Here is a 23,891-nt window from a genome sequence, read left to right on the forward strand (position 1 = left end):
TGCATGCCAACATCTGCAACATTAATAGTGAGAGTAGCAATATATACTTAAGCTTTAGAATTTATTATTGCAACAAGGTAAATCATCGCTTTGCACTGTGATACATTATTGATATGTACATGTTTATTGAATTTTGAGTTGTCTGAATTTCTGAAACAACATTTGAATATAACAAATACATTTCTTCATTTCAGTTCCTGACATATGAAAAAATTGCCATTTTTCAATAGTTTCCAAAATATGTGCAAGAAGTATACAGGGGTTGAAAGCTGAGAAAGAGACACAAATTTCTTTCCAATATTACATATTATATATATGTATGACAGTGAGGCTATCGATAGTGTAATAATGATAAACATGTGAAGTGTTTGCTAATAAAACATTATAAATTTTCTGAAAGTGTCATTTAGATGTGTTTGATAGATATTTGTAGTTCTCATACAGTACATATTGAAAAAAGCCTCATGGGAGGCAAATTTAATAAAGAGGATATGCATAGATATATATGACATAACGTACATATTGAATATCTATTGACTTTCTTGGTATACCGGTAGTTGGGACAAATGGTAAAAAGTAAGCTTTTCACACAATTTTTTATTTATAAAGGGGGATCTTGGACCCCTTCCAAGGAGAAATAAATGCAAATTAGAATGGGTTATTCAAATCTGCTGTGGATCAACAGGAACAGAAATGACGAAACTGTTTAAATACTGTTGTATAGGGTTTTGAAACATCGTTCTTGAGGACATGATGGGGCCATATAAGGGTCCATTTTATTAAATTTTATGAATTTCACTAAAGGACACAAAATACATATGCAATATACACATACACATATGTAATATACACTGTATATTCATTTTAAAAAGTCTAAGGCAAGTGTTTATCTACAAAAGAGTTATGATTCAGAATTATGTCCTGTTGAATCTTTGAAAATACCAAGAACAAATTGATTACAATATAATATCAAATTATGCATATACTGTAAGGGTGTGAATTTTAATTCGTTCAAACAATGCGGTATTTTGGTGTTGGATGACAGTTTACAGGGGACTTAAAAATAATTCCATATAAAATTCATATAATTCATAAGATACTTTTTTAAATATATAAACATTGAAGTGAAATTGTCACATATACAAAAGTAATGAAGTCAATTAATTAGAAACAGTCTTTATAAAATAAGAAATGAATTGTTGCTTGAAGTTAACTTAATTTCCTAATTGGTCTTAATTTCAGAAAGATTTTATATGTTTAAAAAGATGTTTTCTGGAAAGCTATAAATCATTAAATTTGTTCGATTCTGTAAGAAAATATATAATTACATGGGGGCCAGAGTCATATAAACATCATTAGAGTATAGCGTATACTACAAAGAGTTATAAATTCGACAAATAAAACTTGGGAAGGGGGTACCAATCTTTTCCACTTTTTATGACAAATATGCCTTTCATGTAAATTAATACAATGGACAATATGATTTAAAAACATCTGAAAATCAATAATCTAAGTAACTTAGAGGGACTGATTCACGATTTCCTCCAAAATTTTGTTTTTCACTTTTGATGATCAGAATCTACTGTCTAATGTGTTTAAAAGATTTCGCACAAAAATTAAGGTTATACACTATCACAGAAGCTCATTTTAGAGAGTTCATTTTTTGTTTTGTAAACAAAGACTGCGGTATGTTTTTGTTTACGAAATTTTCAAAAGAAATGGTTATCGATCTAAGTTTATTATATCTTTCACATTTCAAGCATTCTTCGGGTAAAATGTGTCATCTAAAAGTTAAAATTTGTGACTATGCAAAATTTAGATGCTTTATATTACTAATTTCGCATTTCACTGGTGTGCTTGTATACATGAAAAGACTCGAGTATTTGTTTACATAACACAGATTTAAGGCTAAAATAATGCTTTTATTTTTGCATTCAGAAGGTCAAAATGTTGACTGTCAACATTAAATGAGTTATATTCTTAATGTTTCACATGAAAAATAAAAAAAAATATTTTGTTCAAAAATCGTGAACCAGTCCCTTTAATGCCAAGAATAGAAACAGTGTGTGTGGGTTTGTTTTCTTTCTTCTGCATTTTTTGCTTATATTTTTGTTCGTTTAAATTGGGTGCATGGTGGGTTGTAATAAACCCCAAGTTCATATCTTAGTTTGTTTCGATCTGGGATTTTTGAGTACATTTTTAAACCCCCACGTTCCTCCTATACAGCCATCTTTATAAATGTGCACCAGATATATACGTAAATTTCTTTATATTGTTGTGCACAAATTTCTAAATGTAAATTAATTTATTAACGTCGCCTCACATATGGATCGCGATAGACGTCAAAAGATGAAAACGTAAACTATGATTTTATCGATAAAAATCCACATCCTGTAACTTTTAAAATGAATACGAATGGACGTTTTCTTATTTGATTGTAGTGAAATTGCATTTATTTGAATCAAATCACTTGACTCTACAGTTTTACTGACTTTTCTTACCTTTCTTTCATTGATTTATATAGTATGTACGTTATTGATAACGGTCTATGAATATTTATTTGAAGAAATATGAAAGAAAATGATAATCTAAGACTTGATAATATATTAGATGCAAGGAAAGTGATATCGACATTAAGGAACCGCTACGTGTACAATGAAATTGATACCGAATGGTCGCGTAAACATTTTGCTGTGAATGTCATATATTTTTTCCCCTCTAAATATCAGCTTTATAATTTACCGCGCATTTGCAACTGTGACGTCATGCCGTCAACACGGCTCATATCTGAAAGCCTGTGGCAACGATGATATTGGAGTTGTAGGGTAACGGAATATACTGAGCTGACGGGAGCTTGGAATTACATAATGTGACCAATATCAGCATCCATGTTGTGGGTCCGACACTTTTGGGTGTTGTTGGAACTTACTGTATATACAGCGCTGCCTCAAAAGTATTCGCGGAAAAACAAAATGGCGGCGTGATTTTTTTTAGATAGCAAATTAAAAAATGATTCACAGCTAGAATTCTTTGATTGTTTACTAATTTTGAGTTATCTCCCGTACATGTATCACATGACTAATCATCTGACTAGGTGACGTACCAATTTTGTCGTCTGCTATTTTTATCAACCGGTGTTTTCCAACATGGCACGAACGTCGAAAGAAATTAGCAATGAGCTTAGACAATTGGATGTTGATTTAAAACGGGAGGGACACAGAAATTGTGACATTGAGAGATTGTTGAATATATCTGAGTCAACAATTCGATCTATATGGCAAAAGTTTTGCATCAAGGGAAATGTGGAAAATTTGCCCCGTTCCGGAAGACCTCGAAAAGTTACCAAACGAGCGGAGAGTAGACTTTTGCGCTTAGTAAACATAAACCGTGGAAGACAATTACGGGACATAACGAATGATTTCAACGATCGAGGTGCAGTAAATGTTCATCACAAGACTGTCCAAAGGATTTTACACAGGAATAAGGTTTTTAGGCGAGTTGTGAGGAAGAAAATGGTAGTCAGGGAGGTAAACAGAAAAAACGACTTCCATGGTGCCTTGCGGGAAGAAAATGGTCAGTTCAGAATGAATGGAAGCAAGTTATATTCAGTGATGAATCACAGATTGTGATAGGACAGAATAATCGTGTGTATGTGTGGCGCTCTGCAAATGAAGCTTGCCGTCCGGAATGCATGTGTCGCACATTTCAGAAGCGAGTGACTGTAATGATATGGGGTTGCATATCTTGGCATGGTGTTGGCACTTTATGTAAATTAAACGGAAATATAAATGCTGTAAAATATTGGCACTTTATGTAAAGTAAACGGAAATATAAATGCTGTAAAATATCAAGAAATTCTCGAAAATTAGCTTTGGCCTGTTTTAGCCTGTCATTTCTCCAATAGAATTTATCGGTTTCAAGATGACAATGCCCCTGTACATCGAGCGCAAATTATTGAGGAATACAAACACAATAATAATATTAACTGTTTGACCTGCCCTGCCCAGTCACCAGATCTAAACATAATTGAAAATATATGGCTTCGAATCAAAAGAGAACTTCAATATACCACCCGAAACATAAGGACCCCAGATGAACTTGTTAACGCCATCAACGAACTGTGGACTTCTTATCAACCTCAGTATGTCCAAAATTTATACAATTCACTTCCAAGGAGAATACGCGCAGTCATTCGCTCCAAAGGTTGCTTGACAAAGTATTAAAGCAAGTCTGTTTATCATTTCAAGTATTTATTTCAGCTCTAAACTTTGGAGACAGAGTTTGTTTACAACGTCCGCCATTTTGTTTTTCCGCGAATACTTTTGACGCAGCGCTGTATCAGGATATAGGGCTCACGGCGTGTGTGACCGGTCGACAGGGGATGCTTACTCCTCCTAGAGGCACCTGATCCCACCTCTGGTGTGTCCAGGGGGGACCGTGTTTGCCCAACTATCTATTTTGTATTGCTTGTAGGAGTTATGAGATTGATCACTGTTCGTTATCTCTTCACCTTGTATATATATATATATATATATATATATATATATATATATATATATACACAACTGTTTGTTGTCTTCACTTTGCATACATAAGAATCGGCTCAATCCCTGACAGTTGACTTATCAGCCTCTGCCTGATTTTTATGTGGAACTGTACTTAAATATTCCAATGTTCGGACATTGACACGTTCATGAACAAATGTTTTTCCATTATATGTTTTCAACTATGTATATGATTTGAAAAGAACTTTTGGTTTTTTCCATGTTTCCATTGCCCGTTAATACACCTTGTACAATGCAGAACTCTTTGGAAATAGATACAAACTTCGACAATATACAAGTAGGGTAGGCACCGGGTATATTTTGCGGTGTATTTAATGATAAATCGTAATTCCTGCTGCATAAAGTCCCACGTTAGTTTGACCAAAAACATTTCCGTTGAATGGAAACTCAATATTCGACTGAATAAACCAACACAAAATCATGATATGCCAATTATTTGACTGAAAACCCCGTGTGGCATAGGAGGTGAAAATCTTGTGGCGTAGGGGGACCGAGACTCCCTTTAGCTTAAGCAACTTTTTTTCACCAAAATCAACATCTTGAACACATTGAATATATAAATATCAAATTCAAACTTGTTCAAGGTTAATTTGATATCCATAGATAAACTGATAATAATGTGTCTGACTGAGTATTTCCAAAGAGTTCTAGACTCCCCAATTTCTAGTGCTATCTTGCCAATAACCATTCTCTTCCGTGCAATAAAGTTGGCTATCTAAATTTATTTTGATTAAATACAATCAGTCTTTGAATACTTATTGACATACTTTTTTCGCTTCGAATTCACATCCCCGCTGTACACCGATCACGGACCCGCATGTGGCATTGTACACGGTGTAATAGGATATTCCAATAAACATAAATTGCAGTACTCCGATTTGTATAATTGTATTTTTATAATCAAACTTAGATCTTCAATCCCCTTCTATTGAAACAAGACCAAAGACAGCATTTCCAAATCCCAAAGCCAATGGTCTTGTAATGGCTGGATCATCGGTGGCCTGGAAACTAGTAAAGAGAAATTCAGTGCAGCCTGAGCAGAAAAAAATGATGCAGCTATTGGGGGACTACAAGAAGGAGTCTAGAGCCTATGTACTGAATCCGAAGTTCGCTTCTCCTACGTCACTTCCACTTTACTTCTACTTTGGATATCAGCTTCTTCAGGAATCAAACTTATTAATGCGCAGTGGTCGTGTAAGAAATGAAATTAATACACTTTTAAGCTCACATGAGCCGGAAGCTCAGGTGAGATATTCTGATCACTTTTTGTTCGGAGTCAATCTCTCCGTCCGTTCGAAAACCTATAATATTCTGGACTTATTCAGAACCAGAGGGCCAAGTTTAGGCAAACTTGTAACGATGCATGCTTGTGTAAAGAGGATAAATTTGGTCAAATGAAGTCCCACGCACTTTGTAAAGTGGAGATAATCAATAATTAGTTTTAAAAAATGTGGCAACTTTTTAACATCTTCTGAAGAGACACAATCAAAATGGTCACAAACCACCCATCGATGAATGGTAAATCAGCTTTGGGAGAAGGGGATTCAAGTTTGCTCAAATTAATAGTCATGCTCCCTTCAAATGGGAGATGATGACACAAATGCATAAATAAGGTGGGTTCATTAAAAATATTTCTTCTCAAGAACCACAAGCCCAGGAAAGTTGAAATTAATATGAATGGTTCCTGACATAGTGTTGATTCAAGTTTGTTAAAATCACCTCCCTCCTTTCTTGGGGGTAGGGTTGAACCACATTAGAATATCAACTTTACCATGGAGATTATTGGATACATTTTATAAACTTTATAAGAACAAGAGGGTGATGCATATTCATATCAATAGCAAGCTGATCTCGGGCTTAAGATAACACGTATGTTAAAGAAAAAAATGACAACACAATATAAATCAATGATTACATGATATAGATACATAATCATGTATTTTAACAATACAGATTTAAAATAAAAATGTTTAATACTGGTAATGAAACTACATAATGACCTTTTTATACTTGATATATGAAAATTCCATGACATCAAATTTGAGAGTTTAAAATGACATATTGGGAGTAATGTCAATTTCTAAACTTTCACATGACTTTCAAAGTATCTTCTTAAAGTCTAAAATGAAACTAAAAGAGTGGGAGTTAGATACCAACTTTTGAAATTAAAGTATTGGATTTTTATATAGAATTTCGAGTAAAATTTGTAGTATTTTACGAATCGGTGTTGTGTTTGGAAAAATATCAGCCTCCGTAGCCAAGTGGTTAGATCATCGTGCTCAAAATCACACGGCCTCTCACCTATGTCGACACGGGTACGAATCCCGCTCGCTCCGGTAAGTGAGAATGTTCCCAGTTTACTTTCGGGAGGTCGGTGATCTCTTCCCAGGTACATCGTATTTGGGTTCTCTCTTCCATCAATAAAAGCTGGGCGCCATCAGATAACTGAAAAATTGTTGAGTGTGGCGGAAAACATCAATCAATCAATCAATCAGTCAACCATATTGATGAATTACAACATTTGAACTAGTTCCAAGTCTGAACTAATTGAATCATAAATCATAAAACTGAAATACACATATAGGAGGATAAATAGAGAAGATAATATTGGATAAAACAGAAACTGTAATGTCACGCAGATTTACAGTTGCTGCAAAACCCTTTCAGAATTTGAATTGACACGGTTTCTTTTTTAAATGGATAGGGTTCAGTATTAGATGTGTAATATGTTTGCACCGATGGGATCAGTGTTGGACCAGTAAAAACTTAGTTTTAGCATCCTTCGCTCAAAAGCTTAGCAGCCATCTTCCATAAATTGCAAATGGGATGTAGATATTAGAGTTCACGGAGGGTGTGACCGGTCGACAGGGGATGTTTACTCCTAGACACCTGATCCAACCTCTGGTATATCCAAGGGACCGTATTTGCCCGACTGCCTATTTTGTACATGTATTGCTTATATTAGTTTGCTCACTGTTCGTTATATATTTATCTTTCATCATTGTTGTTATCAGGCACGGTCTACGTCGGTTAACGTTATATTCCCCGCGTAAACACGTTATTTGATTTGCGAATCAAATAATTTTGACGTTGTAGACGTTAACATCAAATACATTATAGAGGTATTAGTCTCTTTCCCAATTAAAATGTGATCAACAATACAGGATTCAGCCATTTTTTTTCCAGAAAACGTAAAACTCAATCCGTACAAAATAATAAAATCTGGATTGTATTGCAATATCATAATATAAAGAAATAATATTTTCGAAGTTATTTAATGTAAATTAGAATAAGGAGGCAAGCGAATCAAATGACATGAGTATATACCGACGCAAACGTTTGATTTCCAGCGATATTCATGACATTTCGGAGTCCGTACTCTCCCCCGCATGGATTATAAGCAAATAGCGAATCAAATAACATGAGTATATATATATATATATATATATATATATATATATATACACAGACGCAACATTCTAAACTGTCTTTAAAGGGGAGATTTTCCCCGGAAAGGGTTTCTTTGGGGAATAAAACGGAAAAGAATAAATGTTGTTTTTGGGGGGTGTGAAATATTGGAAAAACAAATCACGCGAATCAAATAACATGAGTATATACCGACGCAAGTAGTTGAGAGCGGTCATAACTCTTTGCTTTTTCAATTCCGTTTTCTATATATTTCTTGTTTAAATCCAGAAGATCTCTCTTTTCGGCCCATCGTAGGAGGACCCAATTCGTCATCTCAAAGACTTAGTCATCTCTTAGACATTTTATTAAACCCGTATTGCGAAAAAGTACCTAGGTATTCGTTTGTTAGAGGTGCATATACCGAAATAAGACATGTACTACCACTCCTATTCATGAGAGGGCGAAGTACATATGCATGGTTGTCAACTTAAACAATATTCACTGAGTACATATAAAAATCTTTCAAAACCAGACTGCACACTTTTCACGCCTCTCATCATAACTGGAAATGGTCCAACCTTACGTAAACTGGGTCTCCGCTGATTGGTTCTACACACAAAGAAGCGATGGCAATATGGGTACCAATTGACTACTTTTATAGCATTTATTCCGTAAAGGTTACAGCAACAACCGAATAAATAGCAATATTGAAATACATGAATAATCAACACGTGCGAATATATATTATTAGTAATTACCATGCGGTCTGGCTGCTTTACAGATTTAATTTATTCATCAATAGTATCTTTTATACAAATCAAAAATCATGTATATAGTAACATTTACGGAGTAAATCTCTCTCTCTCTCTCTCTCTCTCTATCTCTCTCTCTCTCTCTCTCTCTCTCTCTCTCTCTCTCTGTGTGTGTGTGTGTGTGTGTCTCTCTCTGTCTCTCTCTATCTGTCTCTCTCTCTCTCTCGCTCTTTCTCTCTGTCTCTCTCTCTCTCTCTCTCTCTCTCTCTCTCTCTCTCTCTCTCTCTCTCTCTCTCTCTCTCTCTCATTTATTCCGTATATATTTCGTTATCATTTGTATCAAAGTATATATAGCATTGATTCCGTAAATGTTAGTTTATCATTTATAAGAGTGGCATAGGTTATATACTTTATGATTTGTACTTTTAAAAACGGAATTAAAATAATGATTAAAATAAATCAATAACATGCGTAAAAATATGACATTAGTAGGATTAACATGCGGGCTGATTATTCATATATTTGATTATTTTTAAATCTGGCTATTTTAAGTGATATAAAAATCCATGATAGTGCTTACCGCTGCATGGATTATATACAATCAGTTATATTGCGTCGGTATATACTCATGTTATTTGATTCGCCTGCTTCGTTTTTCCAATATTTCACACACACACCCTTAAAAAAAGCAAGCCCCATTTTTTTTATCCCCTAAAGAAACCCTTTATCGGTGAAAACCTCCCCTTTAAATACAGTTTAAAATGTTGCATCTTTATATATACTCATGTTATTTGATTCGTTACTTGCGTATAATCCATGCGGCGGGAGGCATGTACTCCAGAATAAATATCGGACTACATGGATTATAAGGAAACACTTAAATTACATCTTTAGTGCTCTTCATACTAAATTGAAAGTAAATGGATATTTAGAAAGAACAGGTAGTCCTTTAGAAAGAGCAGGTAGTCATTTACCAAAATTACAAATTTGATGATCCCAGCGGTAGGGGTTTTGATATTAGGATGGGGCCAAAATGGTCACTTTTTAAATATGTGAAGAATATAATCTTTTAACTTCTTAATAACTACCATTCCAATTCTTTTCAAATTTGGTATGAAGCATCTTTGGAGCAAAGGGGACATAAATTGTGATTTGCAGGACGCCTGCACCGCTGGGACCTTATGGGCGGGGCTAAAACTGCCCAAAATTGACCAATTTTCAAACTTCTTTTTTACAACTGTACATGTGCAAGAAAAACTAAATGCATACTGATGTAGAGCCGGGAAACCTTTACCAAAATTGTGAATTTCATGATCCCCGGGATAGGGGGTTTGACACCAGGTCGGGACCAAACTTACTATATAGTGTTGATGTGTAAAGCACTTAAATAACATCTTCGTTAGTGCTATTGATACTAGATTAAAACTACATATAATTGGATATTTAAAAAAGAGCAGGTAGTATACGATCCCAAGGGTAGGGGTTTGATATTAAGGTGTGGCCAAAATCGGCAGTCATTAAATGTGTGAACAATAGAAAATTTTAAGCTCTTGATAACTGCCATTCTAATTCTCTTTTAATTTAGTATGAAGCATCTTTGGAAAAGGGGGAGATACAATGTAAATTTTAGGAATCCTGCACCAATGGGGCCTTATAGGAGGAACAAAAACTTCCCAAAATTCCTCAATTTTCAAAAATCTTCTCAAGAACCACACATGTGTAAGAAAAACTAAATGCATGGTAATGGAGAGCAGGAAGGCTTCTACCAAAATTGTAAATTCCATGATACCCGGGACAGGGATTCTGGTCCCAGGGCGGGGCCAAACCTAGTATATAGTGTTTATGTGTAAGTTTCCTGATACTGTATAAAATATAAATGCATATTTAGGAATAGCAGGAAAGGATTACAGAGATCGTGAATTTCACAACTCAATGTTTTGACGTTATAGGATGGGTTCGAATTAGTCATTTTTGATGTTTTAATGTTAATACATCTATTATATTATGTAAAGCTTCACATCAGTGTATGCACTTTTGAGGGCTTTGAAGTTTTAATAACACAACTTGTTCTATACGATTCCTGCACATTAGAATTTAGCTTAGATATTCAGAACAGGAATTTCTTTTCAAGATTGCATAGCCATTCGGAGTCGTGATACTATTTCATTTGTACCCACGTGACCGATAACACCTGTGGGCCTCTTGTTAAGAATCTACTTTTATTATATCATTAATATTATGAAGTAAACTCCACCCTGCGCGCCTGGTTCTATCACATGCTTTCATTGCGCTTTAATTCTAGGTGTCTATTTACTACTGAAAATGTTGGTATTAATTGCATTATAACTTGGACAGAAATAAACGTCAAACACGCCCCTTCCCTAACTCTACTTTGACGAAGTGTATATCTTTAAAAAGTTTTATTCATAAAATAGAAGAAAATAAACAGTCATAATACTATATGTTAAAATTCAGCATGATAAAGAATAAAGTAACGTAAGCTTTAATATACACTGTTTGATAATACTATTTATGTGAATCTTAGGGCCACAATCGTAAGTGCGCCCCAAACATCTGGTGTAAGGGGAGTAACTGCAACAATGTAGGCCATTAATAATATATGTAGCCACAGAAGGTGTTTTATTTACTTTTTTTCAAAGGACACATATCGAAGAAGTAAGTCTTTCCGTCACAAATTTATGTATGATAAATTATGATGTCATTTGTATATCATATGTCCAATATTTTAAATTCATATGCACTAACACTGTTTACATGTTATGAAACATTAGGACCTGTATATGTTGAGTTCTGAGACTGCAAATCAACGGGGGAAGGGGTACATGTATCATGAATACTTATTGATGCAAGCATTAAATGCGGCTGTAACTACTTGGTAACTAGTACAAATCTCTGTTTGCCTTCGACGTTTAGTAGGGCGTGACTTTCTCGACGCTACATATTTACCGCGTGCCAAATGGTGCCCTAGATTCTCACTGGTGGTTAAGAGTTCAATCGTGTCTGTTATTTCGAATTTTTGCTGGCAAAAGTCAGAATGACTTTAACTCCACCTCTTTACTGTAAGAAACGCTGTGATTGGTTTTTTGCTACCTATTAATCAACCCCATGACATTTTTCGCTATTTTCTATCACATGTGATACTACTGAATGGAAAACACGAATTATAAGCATGTAATGATGATCACATCACAAAATTGCATTCAATTATTCAAGTGAAACAAAGCAAACATTTGGTGGTGACAAACCCGGGGGGTGAGGGAGTTATCTATGACAAGATCTTGTGATTTGAATTGAGTTTCAGTGTCTCATAAAAGTTTTCAACATGAACCATTTTCAATTTCAGTCATTTCTATGACCTTCTAATATGACCCGACTTGCAGGAAGCCTTCATATTTGCAAAGTGTTGCTAATACGACGGTATACGCTTTTGTAAACACAAACACATTTTTACCTCGTAATATCTCTACTGTAAATATGTTAAAATATTAACTCTGCAGAAATTCACATAGTGTTGGTAGATCCCTTGAAAATAGATACTTTAAACTTCATATCAACTATTTGGCTTACAAGTTCTTTTCTTTGATGATTTACGTGTCTGCGATAAGGTATGATGATAAGACCAATTTAAGTATGTATATACATGAGTGTTTACATGTAATATTGTAATTTTTCTTCGATCCCCTTTGAAGTCATTATACAAATTGCATTATAAAATGGAACAAATTGGTTCTAACATTGTTTTTTCATAAAGTGTTGTATTCGCTTGTAAACATACTACATGTATTCATGGTACATCCCTTTTCCCTCCACACAGGAACAAATATTAAAAAGAAATAAATACATGTAACTAACAACGGAATGCCTATGCTCTGGAAAGCATATCTACAAAGATAAGAAATACTTTATTTACTGGTACATGTAAATTATGCATGTAAAAACCTAGAGCGTTTAATAATCCATGACAAACAATCAGTCAGTCAGTACTTTCTACTTGCAATGTTGTGAATATTGGTGAGCTAATATCGCAACCAAGGAGAATGTAGGTCACCATTTGACAGGCAATATATATGTAGCTTCAAGATAATTACGTCCTACTGAAAGTCCAAGGGAAACAGAGAATTGCACTCTCAAAACTATGCAAGGTGAAAAATTGAAGGATAGGAACAATGATGAATCTCATAAATGCCACAATGAATGTAACATATTGAAAGCAGGCTAAACTCGAATACCTGGGAGTATCAGAGGTTGGAATCAGTTTACCAGGAGTAAGTATCCCCTATTATCTATAACTAAGTGAACCATTTAGAAAAGTTCATGTTTTTATATCGGGGGCTTATTTTCTCTGCATTAGTTTATTGCTATAGTTCATTATGGTAAGCTAAGGGTATTGTACACACTTTAGATAATATTCCATTGTTTAAGTATTTCAAAACAGTGACATGTAGAATGTATTTTACTACATAGAAATAGCAATTTCGAGTCTTATATAAGGTATGAATGCAGACAAAATCAACTAAACCGTACAACAACGACAAAGTAAATAGTACAAACTTTGACGACATGAAATAAAGGAAAAGTAAAAAAAAAAATCCAGTACTCAAACTTTTGATATCAAATTTGAGAGTTTAAAAATACATATGAGGCGTTATGCCAATATCTAAAATTTTACATAATTTTCATGCTTGAGTATGGGATTTTATTTTATTTTTTACTTTATTGCAAGGTGAAGATAATGAACAGTGATCAATCTTATAACTCCTACAAGCAATACAAAATAGATAGTTGGGCAAACACGGACCCCTGGACACACCAGAGGTGGGATCAGGTGCCTAGGTGCCCAAGAAAAAAGAATTTATTGAATCTATTTATCTATCTATATTATTTCACAATGTAGGCCCGCAGTACATCACTGTTGTTTTCTAAAACCATAAACTATGATCGCCCGCCTTCTATTGGCCGATGCTAAAAAAAAATTAAACCGTTAGTGAATTTTCACTTCCATTTTGATTTTAACTTCCAGTTTTCCAAACAATTCTTCCTTTTTGCTCTGCGTCCCATTATATCTCAATAGCCTTACACTTTCTGTCATTAGATCTAGTGATGCTCAAGTGTGTGACGTATTCCTGAAACAGGAACCAGAAAAATCTCTTTTCAGATACCTCATAAATAAACCACGTGAAGCCTTGCAATCACTACCTTAAGGAAGTTAGCTTTTGAGCACAACTGCGCAGGATGCTACAACTAAGTATTTACTACTTCAATAATGACCCCATTGGTGCAGATATATTACATATGTATAACTGAACTCTATCCAATTGAATTTCTTGTGTGAATTCAAATTTTGAAAGGGTTTGCCAGGGATTATATTTTGCTGAGGATTGATTGATTAAATATTGTTTAACGTCCCTCTCGAGAATATTTCACTCACATGGAGACGTCACCACTTCCGGTGAAAAGCTGCAAAATTTAGGCCTATGCTCGGCGCTTATTCCCATTGACCAGGGGTGGGGGTGGGGGGGTCTTTGTCGTGCCACACATGCTGTAACACGGGACCTCGGTTTTGAGGTCTCATCCGAAGGACCGCCCCATTTAGTCGCCTCTTACGACAAGTAAGGGATACCTAGGACCTATTCTGACCCGGATCCCCACGGGACTTGTTGTGGAAGAATGGGTTAATCCACAAGTTCTGAATCTGCATGCTATTACAGTTTCTGTTTCATCAAACATATATTGTATTTTATACACCAATACGTGTTTGTTCAAATGTTGTAATTTATTAATTTGATTCATATATATATTGTATTTCCCCCCAAACATAACGGTAATTCTTAAACAAAGTTGAAATTTTGTATAAACATTCAGTATTTTAGACTATAATAGATTTTTTTAAAATCTCCAACCCTATTTTGTAAGTTTCATTTTAAATCTCAATACCTTGCAAATTATGTGAATTATTAGAAATTGACATTACACCTCATATGTATTTTTAAACTCTTAAATTTGTATCATGATATTTTTTCGTGTATCAAGTGCAAAAAGCTCCACATTTTCATTACTATTATAAAACTTTATTTCTTAGCTGTATTGTTATAGACATGGTTATGTTGTAATTGATTTGTGTTGTGTTGTCACCAACATACAAATCAAGTTTAATTGAATAAATCTCGAATTATTTTAAGTGTGAAAAGGTCATGTTTAAAACATTATAGTTCAATAACAATCATTGCGACCCCATTTTTTTTTCTTTTTAATTTCCTAATTCTCCTTCAATGTAGAAATAAAAAACACCTCTCCCCCCCCCCCAAATGCATTACATCTAAATCTCACGTGAGAACTTCTTTAATAAAGAATATCCATGCATATGAATAAAAGTAATGCATTTATATTGACATCTTCAATTCAATTTCTTACGCATACATCACTTTATCATGAATTATCGATTACTAATACAAAACTGATTTAGTCCTGCATTTTTTAGATTAACATGCCTTCTGAAATTGTTATAGATTCTCCTTCTTGAAGCACTGAAAGCTAACCGCTGTGATTATGTGAGAGTTTTATTGGATCACGGAGTGAAATTGAAACATAAGGACTTACCGGAATTGTATGACGAGGTGATGCAAGACTATTTATATTGTATGAATGAAATCGTGAATCGACGACGTACATGTATCTCGAATTGATTTTAAATTGCTTTACATTCCTTAAGGTGGCTCACTACGCCTTGAAACAGTTCTTCAAATCACCACGAAATAAATTGATCATGTAATATATACGATATGCAATAAGTATATTTATCAAAAAGGCAGACATATGGAATTTCAGATAAAATATACATCGATACGGATGTATATTTAATAGCTGTTATAAGATTTAGAAATTAATTTCAACATTAAAGATTATCTCCCGTATACATAGCTCTGATCCTTAGACGAATGTGGTTCCAGTCTTTGCACTCTGTTTTTCCTTTTTGCTCTTACAAATGTATTGCTATTTCGGATTTCCAAAATTTCGACTTGGGCATCACTGAAGATTGATTATTTGTCGAAATGCGCATCTGGTGCATCAAGATTGGTACCGTATAAGTTTTATACCTGACGTTTAAACAAAAAAAAAATGTGAACAAAAGAATCTGGCAGATTTGAACTTGGGGTATGTAGTTCATTGACCTGAAACCTTAACCACAGACCTACGATGTAAGTATACAAAGAAATCGATCGATACAAATAATTTAACAAAACATTCAAATCGCAGTCTTGTGATATAGAGTCATAAGTAGTATGCTTCTTGGTATAATGAGCTACCTTAGCAGAAAAAGCACATTCATTGAAAAAATTTCAAAATAGGAATACGTAAATGTGGATATTCTGCAAATAAACATCAAATAAATGTAAGTACAAACAATGTGATTTTAAAATTTGTGTGGTTGTATTTCATTTTTTGAAATAAGTTTTCAACTATCTCATCCACGTTTTAGACTGTTTCTTGTGAGGAGTGTAAATTCAAAGAAAAGGACTGCCTTCACATGCAGTGGATATTGAAGGTGAATTAAAGCTTATTTTTTTAATGTAAATGTAAATTGATTTTATATTGTCTAGATTAAGTATTTACCATTTACGCCTACTAGCCTACAAGAAAGAGGGAAAAAAAAAGATTATCCTTGATTTTTCCTCTTACATATTCATGGGTATTGATTAATATAGTTAATGTTGTGTATTCCCATTTTTTCAGCAAATTCAAGAAGACCACGCTAAGAAATTGTGTCATAAATACAGATCAGTTATGAAGAAACTAAAAAAGGCAAAGGAGGAGGAAAAGGACAATGAGGAACAAGAGAAGGCAAAGAAAAAAGTTAAAAAGTATCGGAAAAAGATGCGAAAAATACACAATTCAGTCGCAGAAGCAGCCAAAGGTTTATGTCGCAAGAGTTTGAGATATAAAGGTACGAATTTCTTTGTATAATGCTGTTGACAGTCGCTTAAAAATATAAAGTAGTGCTTTAATAAAGAACATCATTTCCTTCTTCTCTAACTACACCCAAAGTGCTCTAATATTTTCCTCTAATAAAAATGCGTCTAAAACTTCAAATACGCCTAGGACATGTATATACACTTGGCAATATGTTGATAAATGTATCTTCAATATCAGCCTTATGTTATTTTAAAAAAAAGTTATTTTTGGGATACAAGTTTTGAGTTTTCAGAGACGGCTTAACGCAATGACCAACAACATTGGGTCATATTCTGGACAGTTTATCGATTTCCACATTATCTTCTCCATTCATTTTAGGTACGGACAAAAAATCAAAAAATGAACCAAAAGCTGAACAGACAGTCACAATAACGACCGTTTCAGAAACCGAAGAAACAGACGAAGAAGCAGATGAAGAAACAGATGAAGAGACAGACAAAGAAAACGACGACTCTAAGAAAAATATCATAGGAAAGGCAGATGTATACATTTCCGATCTTTTGCTTTGGGCGATATTTGCGAACAGAAGAGAACTAGCCGAAATTTGCTGGCTTCGAAGCGAAGATCATCTACGTGAGTAAATACCCATGTGCATGATTACATGTAGTATCTTCTCAAGGCCTTTACTTTACATAACTAATGAATTCACTGATTTATTTGTTGATTCAGTGACAGGTTTAGTATGCTCAGCTCTGCTACAGAAGTTAGCTAACAAGGCAAACAACGTGAAAGAACAGGTCCTATCGAGTGATTTGGAGGAACATTCAAAGTTAGTATTTGAATTCAATGACTGAAAGCTGGATCACTGTATTGTGTACCTTTGTTATTAACCAAACTAAATGTTCACTTCCTGATTAAAATCAAACATGATTGATATCAATAATTTGCACCATCATGATAATAGTTGATATTACGTCATTTGTAAGGACATATTTAAAATGTGAAGATAACGAACATACATCAATTTCATGAATCCTGTAAGCCATACAAAATAGATAGTAGGGCAAACACGGACACTTGACACATCAGAGGTGGGATCAGATGCCTAGGAGGAGTAAGCATCCCCTATCGACCGGTCACACCCGCTGTGAGCCCTATATCCTAATCAGGTAAATGAAGTTATCCGCAGTCAAAATCAGTGTGCCAAGAACAGCTTAACAATCAGTATGAAACACCTTAGACAACATTTAATCCAATGATAGGTTGTATTGAGAAACTAGATCGTTATAATGATCATACAAAATGCTGACTTTAAACGAGATTGTTGAAACCCCTGTACCATCAATTTTGTTAGTAGCCTGCGTCGATTTAAAAAGTCACCATACGCAGAACAAGCTCTTGTGTATCGAATCAGTTGAGATATATAAACACCATATGCAGGTGATAATGGAATATTGCTACATAAATGTGGGAAGTTGACGATGGAGAAGCTGAAATCATCCCGTTTGTCATACAGTTGAGTTGTCAGTTTGCCGTTAATGTCTACTTTCAATAAAATATCTAAGTATGAAGCAGAAGTGGACGACTCTGTGGTGTCTTTTATTTCGAGTTCACTGGGATTATCAGTTCGACGTATGGATCATTGATTGTATATTGTTCAACGTCCCTGATATGGAGACGTCACCACTGCCGGTGAAGGGCTTCAAAATATCGGCCTATGCTCGGCGCTTATGGCCTTTGTTAAATAAATACATAATTAGTTCACATGTCAGATGGATTGGTACAACATGACCCAATTTAAGGATTTTCTATTCAGAATATGTTGTGTATCAATTCAGAGAGCACAATATGCTTCCAGGTTGAATTTCACTGTCCAACGGGCGCATATTGTACTCATGTTCTCACCTACAAATGGTGTTTATTTGTCTCATCTGAATTAATACACAATGCGTTGATGTTACATAGGTTTCAACAATCTCATTTAAAAGCAGCATGTTGCAAATACTATGAGCAATACAACGACCTAATTTACCAATATAACGTGTGATTTGGGCTAAATGCCGTCTAAGTGTTTTATATCAATTGTTAGGCCGTTCTATGCACATATATTTCGACTACGGATTATTTCATTCACCTGATTTAGATATCGTGCTCGCAGCGGGTGTGACCGATTGCATGGGATATGTATTCCTCCTAAACACCCGATCTCTCCGATATTTCCAGGATTGTTTTTCGTACACGTCATTTTTATATTATATTTAAAAGGAATTATGAGATTGTTCGTATTTTCAAATTTTTCCTGAAAGAATAGTGATGCCGTCATTATGAATTAAAACCATGTGACTTTGTATTTTAATTCTCATCGTAGATTGTTTGAACAACGTTGTATTGCAATCATGGATCGCATGTACGAAGAGAACACGAAACACGCCATTGATCTGATGGACGACGAGGCCGTGGTCTGGGGAATAGAATCCAGTCCTTTGACCTTTGCATATGAAAACTTCATGTATGACGTAGTGGCGCACACGTGTTCTCAGAAGAATATGAATAAACAGTGGTACAACAACCTTGCCCCCGACTTTGTGCCATTTTTAAAAGTAAGAATTTTATTGCAAACATTTTGGTGGGTTTTTTTTTTCATTCACAATTTTTATCATCGAAGTGAACTGAATCATCACTGTTCTGATTGTATTTTAGTCTGCATTCCGAAGACCCAAGAAGTTCTTCACAGCACCACTGACAAAATACATTTACAACTATGTACGTATTATATCATCCATAAAATGTGCATTCATATACTCAAAAACTTATAATATAATTCTTATATGAGGTTACTATTTCTCATCGCGACCATATCATGAAAATCAAATATATGCTCGTTTTGTTTCCTTTTTGTAGATTATGTTTTTGTCTATGTTGGTGATGTATAGTGCCTTTGTACTGACCAGCATAAGTACTGAGTATTACGTCCAGGACATCGCCAGAATCTTTGAATACTATGTGTATTTCTGGGGTGCGGGTGATTTCATTGAGGAGCTCATCAGCTGTTTTGTAAGCATCACATTGCATTGAAACTATACTTTACATACATGTACAATAGTAAAATCTTCTGTTTTAGGACACACACATACTTTGGGACAGTTTTGTAAATATCTCAACCGCCCCAGTCGCTTATTAGTGAGAGCTTTTGTTTCATGACAGAGAAGTATTGAGTTGGAATTTCCCCAGGTCACCTCAAGCAGACGGCGTAAAATTAGGTAGTGATGTGTCTTTGTCAAACACGCGGCATTTACAAATTTTGATGTTACATATATGACTTTAATGCAGAGGAACAGTGTAATTGGCACGACAATGAGCTCGCGTGCCAGTCATAGGTCTACATGTGTGATGTTATAGTACAGTTACTGGCGTTTGAGTATGATTTTAATAATGCAAAACCAATTTGATTATAATTCCGTTCATATGTTTTCTGTACATTGAACTATCACATAAATGTAATAATTCCTTAATAAGCATGACCAATTTTGTGGATACATTTGTGATGGTAAGAGATTAACATATGCCGATAGGATAAATGACGTGTTATGTGACTTTTGTTTAATGGTCTGATCCGATAGACACGTGCATTATCTATAGTTCTAATGTTGTAGAAAAATTACAGATCTTACCTATTTTCAATTGAGTCTAAGAGCTGAGTATCATCTTTGATTCGATATGTTTTCTAAACTTAATTGACATCAAATGCTTGACCATCATCTAGGGATGCCTTGATGTAAAAGGTCGTTCACATCGTAGTTACTACTCCCGGACGAAAAGATACCTTTATGACTTCTGGAACGTGGTGGATCTTTTGTCCTACGCCTTACTGATTACAGCGTTGTTAGTGCGTCACATGTACCCCTCCGAAACCTTTACCATTGCCAGGAGAATGTTTTCCCTATCGCTTCTTGTCATGTATCTGAGGTTTCTTGAAGTATTTCTCATCCACAGGAGACTGGGACCTACTCTTATTATGATCAAGGAAATGGTACGTCATTTTCAAATGTAAAGTAATATATTGACAGTATGCTTGTCTTTGGTGATCAGTCTTCAAACAGTATATTGGAATGGTCATGGGCATGAATTGTGTTCCTTTATTAGCTGACCTGTTTTTATAATCTTTTGAAGCAGATTTCATTAAAAAACGTCTAAGTGAGAATACAAAATCTCTTGCTGTGGTCTTCAATTCGACATTTAGATCTAACGACGACGTGTCATATATTAACAATAATAATTGTCATTCATATGTCAATTCGATATATCCCTGTGAACTCGAACTAAAAGACACCACAGAGTTGTCCACTTCTGCTTCATACGTAGATATCTTATTGAAAGTAGACATTAACGGCAAACTAACAACTCGACTTATAAACGGGATAATTTCAGCTTCTCCATCGTCAACTTTCCATATTTAAGGTCTTCTGTAACAACGGAAGACCTTCTACTGATTGTGCTGGTTAGGATTATCAAGGTATTCCGTAACAACGGAAGGCCTTCTACTGATTGTGCTGGTTAAGATTATTCTTATTCTTCTTTTTATTCCTTAGACGCTAACTTTGAAGCTTCATATCTCGCTCATTTCTGCATGGATTTTGCTCAAATTGTCAGGGTTTATAAACTTTACAAAACAATTTTCAAATCATGTACTACATTACAGAAATTCCCTTCTGTTCACGAGTTATTTTCCTCTGAATGAAATTTTAGGGGATTTGGTCTCCAGACAAAGGCTCCGAGACTGTATATGCTTGAGCAGAAAATGCATTGAAAATGAAAAGTAGGAGCATTGTAGTTGTGCACATCGTTTTTTGTTTTTTGATTACAGCGTTCGAAATGGTGGTTGACAGGGTTAAAAAATTAGGACGCCTAAAGCAGCAAAAAAAAAAAAAAAAAAAAAAAAATACACATATTTCCTTTGTATCTTTTAAACTAAAAATATTTTGTTAAGACGTGTAGAACAAAAGTTGTGCAAAATATTAAGAGATGTCTTTTAATATCCATAAAAAGGGGCTTATCCCTTAAATTAGGGATCTGTGGATTTTCAAAGTTTTCGCTGTATAACTAAAAAACGTTAAATATTTCGATATGGCTTTCGCTGGAGAAGTTGTTCTTTAACATCTTATTCATCTCATAAACATAATATTTTGCTCGAGTATTGTGTTATATATTAGTAAAAAGCTTGACCCGCAAACAGGTAACCGTGTCATTAGTTAGGTGAAGGGTGAAAAATATGCGTTTAACTTAAATAAACTTGCTTTAATTGATAAATCTGACTTCATGGAATGCTAATATTCTTTTAAAATAAGGTTTTAACGTGATCTATGGTTCCTTTAAAAATCATCTATCGACAACTTTCTTTTTTTATTATTTAGTAGCTTTAATATAAACAATCGTTCCAAAGAAAAAAAGAGGAAAAGGTTATCTCTTCTACGTTTGTTATTAAAACAACGATATATTTAATTGAAGAAACAAACCTTCAAGCATATAATAACTCAGTCATTAACTACACGCATCTTACATACACCTCGGTGTTTGTTTTTGTTTACAATTACGTAACCGCCTCGAGGAACCATCGCGTGTGAACCAGGGCATGTACACAAAGCAAACATTGTCGTCCTAAATATAACACAGAATGTTATGTTTTTTATCATATTGGATTTTTCGAATAATCCAGTGTTTCCGGGAATGTATACAAGACAGCTAAATGGATTGCAATATGAAGACTTATAAGTTGATGGTACAGGAATTTCAACAGTCTCGATTGAAGTCAGCATTTCGCAAATTCTATGGTCGTTATAACGATCTAGTTCGTCAATACAACCTCGCATTGGGTCAAATGCTGTCTGACGTGTTTCATACCGATTGTTAAGCCGTTCTTGGCACACTGATTTTGACTGCGGATAACTCCGTTTACCTGATCAGGATATGGGGCTCACGGCGGGTGTGACCGGTCAACAGGGGATGCTTACTCCTCCTAGGCACCTGATCCCACCTCTGGTTTGTCCAGGGGTCCGTGTTTGCCCGGCTATCTATTTTGTATTGCTCGTAGGAGTTATGAGATTGATCGCTGTTCGTTATCTTCACCTTGCATTTGTTTATATGTCCCTAGTCTTATGTTTGATTTGTTTTAAATTCAAAACTCTAGAACATTGAGTCAAGCATCAATTTGAAAATCTGCAATTAAATATACAGTTCGTTTCTCAATCATGTCTAATTGAATGTGTGTATAATATCGGAGATTCATCGCTGCTGGAGTAGCGATCTGTGATTTCACACTACTTTAACTGAACACACAAGCTTTACTCAAATTCTTCGTTGTGAAAAAGAAAATGGATACATTTTACAAACATAATGAATTATTTCTGAACATGTTTTGAAATCAGTAGTTTATAATCATCATTAAACCCAATCTAAACATGAGTATAGAATATCCAGAAACCCATGGCCGACCAGTCTCATTTCAAATGATTTGTTGTTTTATTTTTTAAAAACAATGACTTTGATTAAACATTGATTCAGGACTCCTGGTCCAAATTATGTAATTTCGGCACGTGCCCCTGGCGTGAAATTCATACGCGACTTCTGTGCGCACTTTGTACATAATATACCTACATGTATTTACGCAGATAGATATTAAAGTTTAATAAAATATTCAAGATCTGAGAGCAATTTATTTGATTTGTATGTATAAATAATTCAAACTCAATGAATTATTCTCTTCAGTCTGAATATTATGCTATCATAAGTTTGTTGTATGATAAAATATTGGTAACAGATATAAACCTTTATTGTATGTCCTGAGCCATAAATTTCATAAATTGAAATAGTAATTTTTTCTTCATTATTGGGACTGAAAAGTTAAATGCTGAAAGTATTTAATCCCACATACCCGAGCGCCTCAAACGACTGGATCGTGGAATGAGATCATACACGCATGTACTTGAGTAGTAAAAATGTATGAAACACCTAACGATAAAAATTTATAGTACACCTTTATAGCTTCATTTCAATGATATATATTAAATTCTCAAACTATTTCATAATTACATACGAGAAGTCAGAATCTCCAGCGTAGCCAAACTATTTTTATCGTTACAGTACTTATCTTCCTGTCACAGTTGATTATTTTCTTTCTAAAAACTTAACTTGTATTCGTCTTTTGTAAAATCACTGGATAACTATTTCAAATAGTTTT

At 34.5% G+C, this 23,891-nt stretch overlaps 1 protein-coding gene across 3 annotated transcripts in view; it reads left to right on the plus strand.

Moving 5' to 3' along the window:
• LOC125661864 (transient receptor potential cation channel subfamily M member 8-like) overlaps window positions 1–23,891 on the plus strand; it is a 70,566-nt gene that overhangs the window by 31,560 nt on the left and 15,115 nt on the right. For 2 of the 3 annotated variants that reach the window (XM_056146372.1, XM_056146374.1), the window contains 10 exons: window positions 5,476–5,759; window positions 15,253–15,360; window positions 16,224–16,289; window positions 16,478–16,688; window positions 17,036–17,290; window positions 17,387–17,486; window positions 19,026–19,257; window positions 19,358–19,420; window positions 19,559–19,711; window positions 20,421–20,687. In XM_056146372.1, the coding sequence (XP_056002347.1) occupies window positions 5,476–5,759; window positions 15,253–15,360; window positions 16,224–16,289; window positions 16,478–16,688; window positions 17,036–17,290; window positions 17,387–17,486; window positions 19,026–19,257; window positions 19,358–19,420; window positions 19,559–19,711; window positions 20,421–20,687 (1,739 nt within the window). The remainder of the gene's footprint in view (window positions 1–5,475; window positions 5,760–15,252; window positions 15,361–16,223; window positions 16,290–16,477; window positions 16,689–17,035; window positions 17,291–17,386; window positions 17,487–19,025; window positions 19,258–19,357; window positions 19,421–19,558; window positions 19,712–20,420; window positions 20,688–23,891) is intronic. The other variant, XM_056146373.1, reaches the window with a different exon arrangement.

This window comes from Ostrea edulis, chromosome 8 (genome assembly GCF_947568905.1).
Source record: "Ostrea edulis chromosome 8, xbOstEdul1.1, whole genome shotgun sequence".
Classification (NCBI taxonomy): Eukaryota; Metazoa; Mollusca; class Bivalvia; order Ostreida; family Ostreidae; genus Ostrea; species Ostrea edulis.